The sequence below is a fragment of the Diadema setosum genome, chromosome 18 (assembly GCF_964275005.1).
Source record: "Diadema setosum chromosome 18, eeDiaSeto1, whole genome shotgun sequence".
NCBI classification, from domain to species: Eukaryota; Metazoa; Echinodermata; class Echinoidea; order Diadematoida; family Diadematidae; genus Diadema; species Diadema setosum.
In genome coordinates this window covers 8,803,337-8,819,466 of record NC_092702.1, presented here as the reverse complement: position 1 = coordinate 8,819,466, position 16,130 = coordinate 8,803,337, and the positions used below count along the sequence as shown (strand labels likewise).

Genomic DNA, 16,130 nt, shown 5'->3' with positions numbered 1-16,130 from the left:
AGTCTACACCTGATGATGATGTTTAAATACTGAAGAACAAAACAAAACAAAACAAAAAAAAAGAGACAGTGATTCTCCAGACAGATGTGGTTTCCTGAATTGATCTTTTGATTTTCCTTCCCATTGAGGTTTGCAGAAATACTGCTTCAAGTTAGAGAGTTCCATAACATGAACATTTTGATTCGGCAACTCCACTATATGATCTAATTTTGAAGAATTTATTTAAATTTGTAGAAGACTGTCCAAAGTCTTGTGAATACAGTACTTGTTAATATGACTAGGATGAACATACAAGAGAATAAGCATAACTTGCATGGAACATGGTAAAATGATGTTGGCATAATTTTGGTAATGTCATTCCATTTTCGATGATATTCTTCACAATACGAACAGTGTCTGATGACTATGGTATGTATCAATTTGAAGAAAATGAGTGAACATGTGAATATTATATCATGAAAACAAAGAAATATGTATCTTTTTGGTTCAATCCAAATATGGACGGAGTACATAGCAAATACACAGAACTTTTTCATAAATGTTATAAAAGTACAAATGAAAATGTAACAAGCTGAGGAATATTTGAAAAGGCAGCAATCCAAAAATATCAGTCAAACACATTTTACAATTACATATTTCAATCAATTTACACTGTGGTATGCAAATGTCAGAATAAACATTTAATAATCACTATTTCTATTGCCCTGTGAAAGATTATCATACACGCAAAATCAACTCAGTACTAGCTGCCAGAACTATCAAAGATGTATATGACATCTCCTATTTACCAATAATTCACATCCATGGCATTAAATTATGAAAGTATGGTGTGGTACACCCAAAGTAAAAATTTCACTTTGTTGCCTCAAACGATGCCCCAAATGACTACCAAAAAAACAGAAATTTTCATGGGCACGAAACTTTAGCGAAGTTAGCAAAATAACACATGAAAGTGTCTGTCAACACAATGCACTGAATGCCAGCACAATGCTGCACTGAATGCCAGCACAATGCTGTACGGCATCATGGTCGGCAATTTGCAAAAGCTTCATGCTGGAAAAGAGGCCAATTGATCCAATTCACGAAAGTTTCATACCACGGATGTGTCTGGTTTTACAGTAATTCAATTTATTGCCAGTAACGGGGCTTCTAGCACATTAATGTTTCTAGAATGGTCAAGAGTTAGAAACTTTATTGGGAAGTGCAAACTGTTTAGGCTGGATGCTCTTTCTGTGTGCCACATTTCGACACTTAACAGACCTAATTGTATGCAATGTAAATGTAGGTTGACTTGCGCTGATTTATGATACCCTAACCCTCCCCTATCTGGACAAAATAAAATCTAAATATGTGCTATATATTCTATAACAATTTTTCTACTATTTTTCTTCAGATGTGGGGGGGGGGATTGCACTGTAAGTGGTGTGGTATGTTCACCATGTGATATTCTGTACTCAAACACTATTAACAAAGTAAGGATGGCAAAAGGAAAGCATGATGTGCTACACTACTGAATTCTTTATCAAAAGCGTAAATGAAAGAACCATGAATGCCCTGCCCTAGGGTGATAAATTTTTCTGAACTTGCATAGTGCACATTACAATGTATGTCATAAAGGTACATTATATGTTTATCCCAGATCGCTGTGATTATGTGATGTGAAACTACTTTATCGTCGGAGATGAAACGGTGTGCTGCCTGTCAAGCGCTAATGGAGTATGCATTGAGTGGAAGGATGGCGGATGTCAACACTAGCTTCCTTCAAGGACGTTTGTTGGGGCTCTTCTGCAAAACCTTCTCGAAGTATTTCATCACACTCTGTACAGAAAAAAAAAGAAAACATCATGGTGAGAATTGGAGGAGAGTGACATTTTACATTAAACATTCAAGCAATCTATGCAAAGGTTTACTGCCAGTGTGCCATACAACATTTCGTACTGATCAAGAGGAATAGATCCAAAGGCAAACAAATGAATTTTTCATTGGTCTTTTTGTTCAGAAGCATGTGCAATCTCTGCGTATCAGCAATGTTACCGTCTCACACCATTATGGCCATTTTCAAGGTTTATACTGGAATTTTTCTCTTCAGTTGATGACACACTTGAGAAAGAGCTTACTGTAAAACATGATATATTTGCAGCACGAAAATTTCTTGAATTGGAGCCGACGGCCTTTCTTGCAGCACGTAATCTTTGCGAGTTGCCACTGGCATCCAATGCATATTGTGTAGGCAAGAACTTTCGAGTGCATTTTAATTTTGCGAATGTTGGTGCTCGCGAACTTCACGAAATTTAAATGCACGTGAACATTCTTCTTTTTACAGTAACTCCTCACTGAAGGAAACTGGGTTTGCCATGTGATGACTCTATGGAGAAAGAACATATCTTGTAGGAAACAAGTCGGAAATCCACTATTTTCAGAATGAACTATTAAACAATGGCACTAACTGCACATTGCTGATCTCCAATAAAAGAGGTAGCTGTGAGAATTAGGAGAAACAATCGTGAATCTGTTCATAATTCTTTGTCAGTTACAGAGCTGTCAAAACAAAAACTTTGAATTTAATTTCATTCAAAGTGGAACTATATCGAGCCAAACAAGGAAACCACAGTTATGGCAGATTCAGAGCAGAATCTAGTTGGGAGGGAAAGATATACTAACATTCAAGGTGTATTCTAGAATGTGGCAATGTGGGCGCAAAACACTGTTCCCTAATAGCTTCAATAGAGAAATGGTCCCTAACTTCAAAGGACTGATTGATCCTAAAATTGTTCCATAGAAGATCAATTCTTGCTATCGCCAATGACGTAAAAAGTATCCGGATGTGGCTTTTTCGTCAAGATTTAGTGCACTTCGTGCGGCATATTTTGCACAGCGCTAGCGTGCGCGTACGTGTACCTTACCTATAGCGCCGCGCCGGCCACGGATACTAGTACAGTATATAGGCGGCTGTACCGCCCGAGCCAGTGAGTTGCCAGGCCTGTCATACTCGTACACTGTAGCCCACAGCATGCATTGCCCTAGGCCGGCCGGCCTTGCATTATCATGCACCACCACACGCATAAGCTAACACATACCAGTACATCGTACTGCTTGATCATGCGATCGATGTGCACATCACTGATCAGTCATCTCTGCATACGCTGAAAATATGCTGGAAAATATTCACCCACCTGGATACCGTCATGGAATGCCCATCTTTTTTTAATTTGTTCTCTGTCGAAGTGTCGCGAACACAATCGGGAACGAACTGTGATCTCGAACTTATCCTGTCTCCGAAGCAATTTCTTCCAAGCAAGTACCTACTACTACTACTACTACTAGTAAGTCGCGCGCGCACGTACTGCGCTGTGGAGTCACCCGCAAACTTCACCCACGCGGCCACGTCACGTCTTGCATGCCAGTGAGGGTCCTATTTCTGTAGAATTTTTTCATTTATTGTGGTGCGAACAACACATGGCAGCTTCGCAGCAACCAATAGTCGTATTAACAGCAATTTCTTAAGAATGGAGACATTTCAAATCGTATCAAAGCTGAAATTCAAGTCGAGAAAACAGGAAGTACACGTGGAATACAATCGGTTGTGTGTGTAAATAGCATTAGTCACGTATCACGCGCGTACGAACGGAAGTGACTTTGCTACCGGACTATCCCATAATGCACCGTAAACGACGCTTAAATCAACATCCGGGTACTTTTTACGTTATTGGCGATAGCGAGAATTGAATTGAACTTGGGTCTGATTTTAAGGCCTAGCAAAACAGGCCTTCGGACACCTTTAATTTTAAAGTGATCAATTTATCAAAATTAATATCTGCACTTCTTGGTATCATACACACAAAGCCATAACACACCCACGCATTCTAATGCTACAAAGTTTGAATGCTTGTGGGCATTCAAACTTTGACTCACTTTTCTGTCAAATGACTTGGCCATCTCGTACGCTGACATGCCATGTTCCGTCCGTACCATCGGGTCGGCCCCTTTCTCCACCATCACCTGAACCAGTTTCTGGTGCCCATTTAGCGCTGCAATCTGCAGGAATTAAGAGTGAAGGTAGTTTGTTGTGCTGGTTACAGCGAATCAAAGAGGATGGTATGAAGTAAGCCTTGCTCTTAAAAAAAGAAAAAAAAAAGAACTGAATGATTTCTGAGGTTTGGTGAAGTTTATATCACAATAATTTCCTGAAAACAACAATCTATACTTTTATCAATTTGAACATGTGTGGACCCATGAAAATCTGTGGTTAAAAATGGGTACCTGTTGACATACATCATGTATGATCTTAAATTGACATACACAGTGATTGTACAAAATGTGTTCTATTCTTTAATTACAATCACATGAATATTAGAGGAGATTGTAAAATGGGGTGGGGATCCAACCTTGCTCCCCACTCCCTGTCATCGTACATCAGTTATCCTCAGTGGAGTCATTTAAAATGTCCCTCAACACATTTTTTTTTTTAACAAGCCATGCAAAAAAAAAAATAATAATAATAATTTCACAATATCATTTCACACACTTTCCTTTCCTTTTTTTAAACTCCTTAAAGCACCATGAACATTTTGTTAAATGGACTGTTGCGCGGTAGAAATGTTCACTATTATTACTACAAGACATCTCAACCTTTCTGACTGAAAAATTGGGATGATATGGCTCAAAAGTAGGAAAGAAAGAGCAGTTCCTATAGGTGTGTGTAGTAAAATCATCCAGAAAAATATGAAACTCCTGTTGAAATAAGAACTGGAAATGGTCACAATTCAGATTCTTTCCTCAAAATTCAGTATGATTGGGGAGGTCTATACTACTAATCTTCACGAACCATCAGTGGCGTCTTGTGGTCCCTGTCCTTGATGTTGACATTTGCACCAGCATTTAGGAGGACCTCTCCAATCTCATGGTTGCCTCCAATTGCAGCACAGCGCATCAATGGAGTCCAACCTGAACTCGAATCCCTGACATCAATCTGAGATGATGACAACAAACAAGGGAAAGCAAAGGTGTGCTGATTGTATAATATGCTTGAAAAAGAATACTGAACTTGCAACTGATTGACAAATTAATACTCATCACACCTGCACTTCATGTAGCATACTTTGGCTTGGTACCAAGATAATCTAATGAACAGTTTGTGTTGGATCACAATACTGAGATATGAGACAGACAGAGAGATACCCTCAAAACAATTCCCAGGCACCCATTAAAGTGAAGGCGTGACAAGAAAAAACGAAAGCACTCCAGTCATCCAGACAGTTTTATGAGTTTTCAAGATCTGCTTGCGTGAGACTCTTAAAGTTTATCCCTTTCTTTTATTTTCATTTTATTTTTGTCTTCCGCTTTGAATACAAAGAAGCAATGGCACATTCTTTTGTTCTCCCTGGTGAAGGATGTTAAAAAAAAGAAGAGACGAATGGCAAAAGAGGGAGTTTCCCTTTTCCTTCCCTTGCCTTCAGCAGGTGAATTGGAACAACAGGATTCACATGTGCAAACCCCCAAGAAAGTCACAAAGAAGCACATGTTGTGGTCTTTGTGCTCTGTGTCAGATGGATGATTTTGGTATTTGCTTTGCTCTTAATTTGTCAGGTTAATGACTTAATTAAGTGTTCTGATGATAAATGGAGCTTTGAAACAGACAAGAATTTGTTGTTAAGAAAAAAAAAATCTTGATCAGTGAAGTAGAAGGCTAGGACGATACAAAAAGCTTCACAGGGGTTCGTTAATCACTCAAGCACTAAATTATATTCTCCTTATGCTCCATTGGTCTGTGAAGGAGCTTAAAGGTCCAGTTTACCTTTGGGAGCAGTGATTTCAAAAATTTTCAAGATATCATATTTGATGCATATGTGTAGGTCTGTTGTATCATAAAACATCCTACCATATGAAATATTTGCAATAAAACCTAAAATATAAGGAGATATCAGGGTTTTTCTCAATAAACCGTAACTGTATACGGTTTAGTCTGGAAAAATTTTTATTATAACTATTGTTCACATTTTGTGTATTTAACAACACTTAACATCGATTATACGGATTCAAATTTTGACAGTGGTTGTTTCTATCCCTAACTCACATTTTAGAACTATTTTATAGCACTAATGCTTTCATCTGCAAATGGTAAATTATGCCTTTAAAATTTATCTGTGAAATAATAATACTACCTGCAGGATACAATCTTTCTCCTTTCAATTCATTTCAAAGAGAAAAGTAAGCAAACATTAATTTGTAGGTCAGTGGGAGATTTGTAAAGCAATGCCATCAGAACTCAGAACTTTATTTCATCTGCAAAATAATGGTCATTAACACCACTTTTTGTGTGCGTGAAGAAAATGTGAAACTTTTGAAAGTTTCTCACCTTTGACCCATCCATGATGGCCCATTGCACAACGTCCTTGTTACCCCCGTCCACTGCCCAGTGCAGGGCTGTGGACCCACCCAGGTCCTTGGTGTCCCATGAAGCCCCCTGGGCCCGCAGCTGCCGGACCACCTTGAGGTGCCCAGCGAAACAAGCTAGCATGAGGGCATCCTTCCCACTGCCATTCTGCATGATGACATCAGCACCATGTGATATAAGAAGCTCCACCATGCTGTAAGAGAAATCATCACAGTACACAATGGTCACAAACTTAGTGTTCTCTACATTACACTATCCAACAAGCACTGGCTGACCATCCATCTTATACACATATTTGTAAAGACTAGAACAGGAACACAGATTTACAAGTATACGCATGCAGCGACACTTAATGTACATTCAAACAATTAATTTTTATCTTGACACCTCATGTTTTCTGTAGGGATTCCTGGTGAAAGGTATACTGCAACTGATTTTGTTATGCTGACAGTACAAGCTAGCTCCATTCTGGTTATAACTTCCTATATCAGTTGCAGTGCAAAGACAAGTTGCATATCAAAGTAGAGAAAAATGTAGTCAGAGGTCTTGGATTAGAGTAGAAAAAGTGGCTATAAAAAGAAGAAATAAGTAGACCTTAGGATAAAATCCCTGAACATCATATTCCCATTTAAGTGCAGCTGTTCATGCACTTATGAAATAATACATCATATCAAAAAAGGTATGTGCACATTCTCAACCATGAGCAAGCAGGTGTGTGCAATCCTCTCATACCCAAATCACAGGTGCTATTATGTGCAAAAACTCCTAAATTTGGTACTTGCTGAAACCATAAAGTGGTTTTGAGTAGTTGTGACATAAATCTCAGCTCAAACTCACTTTCAGTGCATGAAGTTCATGACAACTGATGGGCTAATGTTCTACAGCGAACATGATGTCAGTCAAAGAGATAGCTTTGATACCTTACAAGATTATTAAAGAAGACAATAACACTACTATACTGTAAAAGTGGATATTTTCGTGCGAGTAATTTTTCGTGCTCGGCTGGGTAAGATGGATTTCATGTATTTTTGATTCCGCGGAATCAGGACATTAACTACTGGAACATATGACATGCAAAAATATTTGCGTGCTTTTATTTTTGCGCTAGCATCTGGTTGCTGCGCAAAAATTTCCACTTTTAACAGTAACATGTCAACTGTATATGAATGCTTGACCATAAAGGTTCCAATGAACAGTCAATATTACAAGCCCTTAGTCTAACTAAGGGACAATTAATGTAAGAGATCCGTGCATCTTGACATTTTTTAATCTAGTTAGCGAACTGGTTCACTCTACTTATATTTTATAAGTAAATGCCCAAATACCTCTTGCACACGGCATGGTGCACAATGATATTTCACAAAGCAAAAGCCATAAACACAACACACTCCCACTCACTCCGTGAGCCCCCTCTGGGCAGCGGCCATGAGCGGGGTGTAGCCGAATTTGTCTGGTACGTCGATGAGGACTTCCCCAGAGTCGAGAATCTCCCGCACCTTTTGGATGTCCTGGGTCAGGGTTATTGCCTTGTGTAGCTGCTCACCAGTTTGGGGCTCCTCTGTAAAAAATAAAGATGAAATTTAATTCTTAATGAAAAACACACATTCCCTTGACTTGTTACTGACATATGTTAAGGGTAATATCATTCCCCCCTGCTTTCTGAAAGAGGTTGCAAGTCAAACGCTCTTTCATTACACTAGAAAAATGAAAATGTTGAATTTTCTTTACATCTTCTCTATATTGTTGTACATGCAAGACATCATGAACTGCAGCATTATTTTCATCCTGCAATGGCAGCACTAAAACTTTAAGAATTCACAACTTTTCAATGGATTTTCCTCAAATTTTGTTGCGTTTAACTAATATTGCTGCATTCTCTCAACCCACACATTGTACGTAATCGGGTTTTGTTCTCCTTTAAATGTATTTCTACGTAATCGGGTTTTGTTCTCCTTTAAATGTATTTCTAACTTTCATTTTTAGAGTCATTCAGTGAGTGTAATAAACAGGGCACTCAGACGCAAAAATATTTATACTAGAATGGTATAGCTATACCAAAACGGTATAGCTATACGATGAATTTATACGTCTGAATGCTGACTAACGAAACGACGTATAACGAAACGACATATAACAAAACGACGTATAGTGAAACGACGGTAAGAGCATCGTTTCAAACTAGAACTCGATAACGAATCAGCATTCCGTGTGCATCTGAACGTATGGCGACCATAGAACGGTATAACTGGGCGGGGCTTAATGGGAGCACGCACGAAAGGTGACCCCACAGCTGTCACTCATGACTATAAAAACATGCACAGTGGGAAACTGCACATCTATACGACGTTTCCCAGAACGGTCAAAATTAGAGTCTGAATGGTCTGTCAGCTATATGTATACGATGATTCTTTATACATCATTTCGTTATCGAGTTTTGGTATAAAATGGCATGCGTCTGAATAGGGGGAAAGACACTGGAATGAGTCTCCTTGCTCAATGCTATTGTACTGTGTCCCCAAGCTGTGTGTCCCAACCTCAGTGGTCTGTCAATCAAACACACTTCTCTCTATGCTTTCATGCACGAGTATGGACAAATATAATGCACACACCATGGAAAAGTGTATGCATGGTCAAGTGATTGACAGCTGGATCTCCTCAATCTAGTTTACTACTGTAGGTCAAACTGTTCACCTTGAATGAAAGAGTGCACCCACAAGCAAGCTAAACCTGAGTAGGAAACACCTGGAAGGATTGCCTGAACCAGGGAAGTACAAAATTGTATAGACAAAACCTTTTTGTCTCACCTCCCTGCCTGAACTGGATACAAGAAACATGTTTTGAAACAAGGTGATGCCTTTACAAATATCTCAGTAAACACGTTTTGTAACAAAGTTCATTGTAAGTCTGAAACATCTCACAGACTGCATAATGTGCAAAGGGGACCATTTTGGAGGTCCCATGGTCTTCAGACAAAAGGAATGGCAATCAATCAAAATCCTTCACTCTCACATGTCAGAAATCATACCCTTCCCCAAAGGGATATCAACACTCTCTCCACAAATACAGAAATGCCAACAGAACATTCCCCTTCCTCTGAGAAAATGATGAATACCTACATTTCCAAGATTTCAACAACAAAAAAAGTCCTTTCTGAAGACTATCCTGTCCTGTTACATTAGCCCTTTTACACTTGTGTTTCTTAACCCCGGATTTTCTCTGACCCAGGACTATCGTTAATCCCGTATCATTTTTTTCAGCTTTTTACACTGGCCAATTAGTCCTGTACTATCTCTTATCCGGGGCTAAGGAGAAAACTGACCTTTTTACACTCGTATTTCTTAGCCCCGGACTTTCCAAACCACATGAATATTCATGATTACGCTGTGTACTGTACACGTACACGCACGCACCGGCAGCACTTGATTACCTCGTTTCTGATTGGTCAGTGAGAGTCGGACTTCGTCTTCCGTCGCTTAGCCCAGGATTATTTTTTCATTCTGTTTACACTCACTTGCGTGGCACTGCAATTGCGGTGCTAACCCTGCTATTTTGCAGGGCCAGATAGTACCGGACTATCGGTGGGGCTAGCCCACTTTGGCAAAAACGAGTGTAAACAGAAAGTGGGCTAAGGATAGTCCCGTACCAACGGTGGGGCTAAGGCCCCCCTTAGCCCCACCATTGGTACGGGACTAAGCAAAAATTTACAAGTGTAGAAAGCCCTAGAGTGTGAAACTATTCCTGTCTCCTTCACCCAACACCGTTCTGGTTCATTTCAAGAGAAAGAGATGATAGGGTTACTGCTGTTAAGTGGTGCCAACTGAGTTTACGCTTTCACAAGGAGTAGAACATCTTGTTTTCTTTTCTTTTCTCCTTTTATTAAACAGAGTGTACAGGCTTCTCAAGAATTTGATTCCTCTGCTTTGTTTTGTTTTGGGGTATGTTTCTATAGTTTTGGGCTGCAGGATAAAATGGATCCTTCACTCAGTGATTCCTCTGTGTTCTCCTCCAATGAATGCAGAGCTGAGTGTTTAAAAGTGGGTTACTGGCTAACCCTGCTTTCCTGACCTGTCCTCCTTTCCTTAATCTTTGTTTAGTGAACCACAGAGATATACTTTATGTGCCTGCTTACATTATTGGTCATTTGCAACCCTGCAAACTGCATGAAATGTCCAACTCCCATCATGTGTAAATTGTAGAAATCAACAGATTTCAAAACACAAACAGCCACATCATAATCTGGTCTGCATGCCCTGCGAATATCACTGAGAGTAATCATTTGCATTAATCCTTCCAGAGACATCTTGTGCACACATTTTAACAAACATGAATAGGCAAGTGTCGTTGCATTTCTTACATTATACATGTACATACTTCTTAGATAGGGTATACATATAGAAAAGTCAGGTTCTGGATGCATAGTACAAATGCATCTTTCATCTCTAAAAGTATACAGTGTTGTATACAATATCACTTGACTTCTTTGCATCTGGACTGGGGGCAAAGACATTTTAAATTCAGAGACTTTGGGTCAACACTAAACAGTTGCCCTGCTCTTGAGCTTCATGGAGCAACCTTAAAGGGATAGTATAGTTTTGGTTGAGACCTAATTTCAGGTTTCTAACATTGTTTGGTGAGATAATGAGAAACCTCTTGTGAAATATGAAAGAGCGTGTAATTCCATGAGGAATTCAATGTTTATTTGATGAAAATTGGTTTTGAAATGGCTGAGATATCCAAAACAAAGCGATTCTAATAAAGTGTGGGACCCACACTTTTTATGATCGCTTTGTTTTACTTTGTTTTTGGATGTTTCAGTCATTCCAAACCCGATTTTCATCAAATAAACTTTGAATTCCTCTTAAAATGGTATGCTCTGTACCATTTCATAAGTGTTTTCTTGGTATCTCACAAAAAGCTGAAAGCCCAATTCTCATCTCCACCAATACTGTACCACCCCTTTAACTGTTTTAAAATCCCTTAAGATGTATCTCTTGCCTATAAATGATTTCTTCAAAGTATAGTACCAAATGACACAGGTTGTAAAGGGCTTCACATGCATTGCATGAAAGATGGCACACAACAACAACAACAAAAGAAGAGTGATTGCATACAGACTGTAGATCACTTGAACCCTTAGCTCCTCGGTAAAGGCTAACGTTGAATATTGTGTACCTGGTACCAACTGGTACAGTAAGCTCGTCCTGAACAATTTCTTCATGAGTCGACAATGTCAGCAGTAGACAGTGCTAAACATCTGTTACCATGGCAACTCAGCACACAACATGCAGCTGTGATAATTCATGTCAAGTGTTCCTTCTCTGATTGACAGTCACAATGGGACACTTTGTCGAATGCATCTCGTCATCAACTTTTTGAAGTTCCAGCCCTGCCTCAATGCAGTCTAGCTGCTGCGTTCAAATCACATTCTATGGCTGCAGCCAAATGTTAGGCGGGCTTGCACACATTTCATAAAAATTGATTTCCGCAAAATGACACAAAAACCAACAGAACTTGTGCATAGACACAAATAAATCCCCACATATCACGATCCACATCATGATGTGAAAATTGGTCCATCTTGCTTTTTTTTACCCCTGCAGGTCATAATTTACCTCGCGCAGTGTGAGCAAACTGCACATGAAACAAAAAAATATCATTATTGTTGTATCTACTCCACGATGCCATTCACCATACTGCTTCTGTGGTGAGGGTGCTCAAATCACAATCATAGCTGGAGTCCAGGGAATTAGATTGCTTGGCTTGCGACTGGCTTAGTTTTTTGGGCCATGTGTGATTGATGACTGCAAATCAAATTGAGTTTTGCATCTTGATTAAAAACCAATTAAACTCTTGTGCATTAATGGGCCTCATCAGTTTAATGTCACATTTGTGCGCATTTCTGCTTTGTTTCATTTTATTGGGGTGGTTTTGTTTATTCCATCCTCCACCTCCCTACTCTTGCATTTTTTTTCTGTTACGATTCTCACTCATTCTCTTTGTTTAAACTATTGTCACAAATGTACACACAAGTAGTTATGTACATGTATCAAGGCTGTAGGCATGGTTGTTTAATGTGTATGTACACAGGGTGACCAGATTAATGGAGAACATTCTATATGATATAGATATAGTGCATACAGGCTGACCAGATCAGTGGAGAATTTTCTACATGGTATACAATGTAGCTACAGTACATGTATGCATGTGACAGGAAATACATTAAAGCTCACTCAATCTAGAATGATTTAACCCATTCCAGAAAATTCTAGGAAGTGCTGGCTGAGTGAGGCACTGCCCTTGTAACCCAATGTGATTGGTAGTTAATTTTGGCAATGATGTTATGCACATATTAGGCAGTGAGTCATCCAGGATTCCTGGAATTTGGACTTGCTAGTATGTTCAGGTATGTGGCCCCAGGTTGGAGAAAATTACAGAATGTACTAGAAAGGGGTGAATGGATAGTATATAAGCTGGAGAAATTCTGCAGTAGGCAGAGTACCCAACACCTCTGCTCTGAGAGTTACGTCACTTCTGGCTCTGAAGCGACTTGTTATAGTCAGTCCTGTGTTACCTGCTGACCTGCCATATAAACTGTGTTTGTGGAGATAAGGCCTGGGAGACATTTTGCCTGCAGAGAATTAATTTGCCTACACTGGAGATAGACTCCATGTTTTAGTGTCAACGGACATTGTTATGGCAAAGCTGTGACGGGCTGGATTCCTTACTGGACATTATAAAGTGAATCATCATTAAACGCATCAACTGGACGTGGTCGTCACAACGTTTGGATTCTGCGCGTTTCGCCGTGAACATTTATCGTGGATTATACCCTGGATTTATAACGCGGACTATTGTAACCTGTGCCTCTGGATTTACGTTGAAGGAATCATTCATCGGTGCATCACGGATCATTCATTTGTGCATCAAGCATCGTATTTGGACACCACCAGGAAACTGTAGGGATTTCGTGATTTAGTGAGTAAGTGATTCCATTACTGACTTATATTTGTTAGTGATCATTATTGTACTGATGTGAAAACCGATTACGAGTCTGTACCCACAATATCACTGTTAATAAACCGCCTGAACATCAGTTGATTGTTTCTTTTGTGCGATCATTCTCAGAGTGATTTTGGTCGTAACAAAATTGGGGGCTTGTCCGGGAAGTGAATTTAAAGCCAAAACTTAGAATTTGGAACGTTCCGGAATCCAGAATATTGGTACAGACAAAATACCAGTGAGTTGATTGTTCAATTGTACATTGTGTGTAATACATGTGACAATGTCAATCAGTACAATGGATGTTCAGGCATTTGTTCAGAGGACAGATTTGTCCCTCAAAGATTTGCAAAGGTTACGCAAATGTGATTTGACTGCTATTGCACAGCATTTAAATGTTGATGTTCCACAAGGTGTAAGAAAGGCAGAAATTCTTGACTTAGTAGCTGGTCACATGGAGCTCAAAGAAGAAATTGACACTCCAAATCAAGCTCAAATTTCAGATCAAACACGGCTTGAGCTTGCTAGATTGGAAATGGAGAAAGAGAAGATGAGATTAGAAATGGAAATGAAGGAAAAGGAAAGAGAAAGAGAAAGAGAGAGGGAGAAGGAACAAAAAGAACTGGAAATGAAGAAACTTGAAATGGAACAACAGAAATTTGAAGTGGAGCAACAAGTGAAATTGCGTGAGATGGAATTGACTCATGCACAGACTGTTGGAAATCGTGAAAGGGCTCCCTCTGAATTTGATTTGGCCAAGAACATTCGATTGGTGCCAAAGTTTGAAGAAAATAGAGTTGATGCATACTTTGTGTCATTTGAGAAGGTGGCTAACAGTTTGAAATGGCCACAGGAATTTTGGCCCATGCTCCTTCAAAGTGTGTTTGTTGGCAAAGCAGCTGATGTGTACTCGTCTCTCTCTGAAGAGCAATCACGTGACTATGCTACAGTCAAGAAGGCAGTGTTGAATGCTTATGAGTTGGTGCCAGAGGCGTACAGACATAAGTTCAGAAATTCGTACCGCAAACCAGGCCAGACACATGTTGAGTTTGCTCGTGAAAAAGAAATGATGTTTGATAGGTGGTACAGATCCCTGAAAGTGGATCAGGATTTTGATAACCTACGTGAGGTTGTTCTCTTGGAAGAATTCAAAAAGAGTGTTGCTTTCAGTGTGCGGTCACATTTGGATGATCACAAAGTGACAAGTTTGCATAAAGCAGCCTTGATGGCTGATGAGTATGAGCTGACCCACAGAAATGACAACAGACCACCTTTCGGAAATTTCTCTGGAAATAAGAGAGACAAAAATCAGTCGAGCAATCCAAAGAATGCTGGTTCTGAAAAAGGCACGAGTTCTGAAACTTCATCGGCACCAAAGCCTCAATCTGACAAAGGGTCCAGTACAAGTGCAAATGTCATCAGATGTTTTCATTGTCACAAGAAAGGGCACATAAAGTCGCAATGTTGGAAGTTGCAAAATGGTGCAACGAAGGAGGTAGGATTTGTTATGTCAAAAAGTGTCCTACCCGAAAATAGTGTCCCTTTCAGTGAAACACAGGCCATTGAAAGTCGATCTCCCAAGTTCAAAGATAGGACTAAGCAGGTGGATGAGAGCTATCGTAGCTTTTTGTTTGATGGTGAGGTGACCCCATGTACCTCTGGTGAGGCAGGTAAGCCAGTAGTCATCCTGCGGGATACGGGGGCCTCTCAGTCGTTGATGGTGGATGGTGGTATGACTTTTCCACCAGATAGTGCAGTGAATGCAAAAGTCTTGATTCAGACTGTTGATGGCAGTTATATGTCAGTACCACTGTATAGAGTGGATTTGAAGTGTGACCTAGTTTCTGGTCCTGTCACTGTTGGAGTTGTTCCTGAGTTGCCCATGGTAGGCATTGACTTCCTGTTGGGGAATGACTTGGCTGGGGATAAGGTGGTTGCGTCTCCAGTTGTTTCGGATAAACCAGTGGTGGTTGCTGAAACTGAGCAGTTGCAGGAGGAGTTTCCTGGGATTTTCCCAGATTGTGTTGTGACTAGGTCTCAGGCTCGTAGAGCTGTTCAAGATGATGCGGATTCTGTTGATGTGGAGGAGAATTCCGGTGTTTGGTTGGCAGAAACCTTTTTCAAGGATTTGAATGATGGGGTTGCTGTATTAGGCTCCGAGGCTAACAGTGATGGGCTGTTTAGCAAGTCTTCCTTGGTTGAAGCACAGCAGGCAGACTCTGAGTTAAAAGGCTTGTCTCAGACGGCGTGTTCTGAGGCTGAGGCTGAAAGGGTCCCTGAGTGCTATTATGTCAAAGATGGCATTTTGATGAGGAAGTGGAGACCTCCCCATAGGCCAGCTGATGAGGATTGGACGGTGGTCCGTCAAGTTGTTGTCCCTCCCTGTTACCGCGGTGAGATCTTGAGGATTGCTCACGAGTTACCAGTTGGCGGCCATTTAGGCGTCAGAAAGACAAAGGATCGGATCATGAGGCATTTCTATTGGCCAGGGTTGAATGTGGATGTGGCTGAGTTTTGCAAGACTTGTCACACATGCCAGGTGGCTGGTAAACCACAGCATTCAGTGAAGCCGGCGCCATTGATTCCGATACCTGCCTTTGAAGAACCATTCAGTCGGGTTCTAGTTGACTGTGTTGGACCTTTGCCTAGGACTAGGTCGGGTCATAAGTACCTCTTGACAATCATGGATATGTCTACACGGTTTCCAGAGGCTATCCCGTTGCGAAATATCACTGCT

General features: G+C 40.2%; 1 protein-coding gene across 1 annotated transcript in view; it reads right to left on the bottom strand.

Moving 5' to 3' along the window:
* Nucleotides 1–1,677: 1,677 nt before the first annotated feature.
* Nucleotides 1,678–16,130, bottom strand: part of LOC140242064 (fibronectin type 3 and ankyrin repeat domains 1 protein-like) — a 32,102-nt gene continuing 17,649 nt past the window's right edge. Inside the window, exons 4-8 of the mRNA XM_072321826.1 lie at nt 7,793–7,952; nt 6,356–6,587; nt 4,826–4,969; nt 3,913–4,035; nt 1,678–1,818 (exon numbers count right to left, since the gene is read on the bottom strand). Coding sequence (XP_072177927.1) covers nt 1,762–1,818; nt 3,913–4,035; nt 4,826–4,969; nt 6,356–6,587; nt 7,793–7,952 — 716 coding nt within the window. The 3' untranslated portion in view covers nt 1,678–1,761. The remainder of the gene's footprint in view (nt 1,819–3,912; nt 4,036–4,825; nt 4,970–6,355; nt 6,588–7,792; nt 7,953–16,130) is intronic.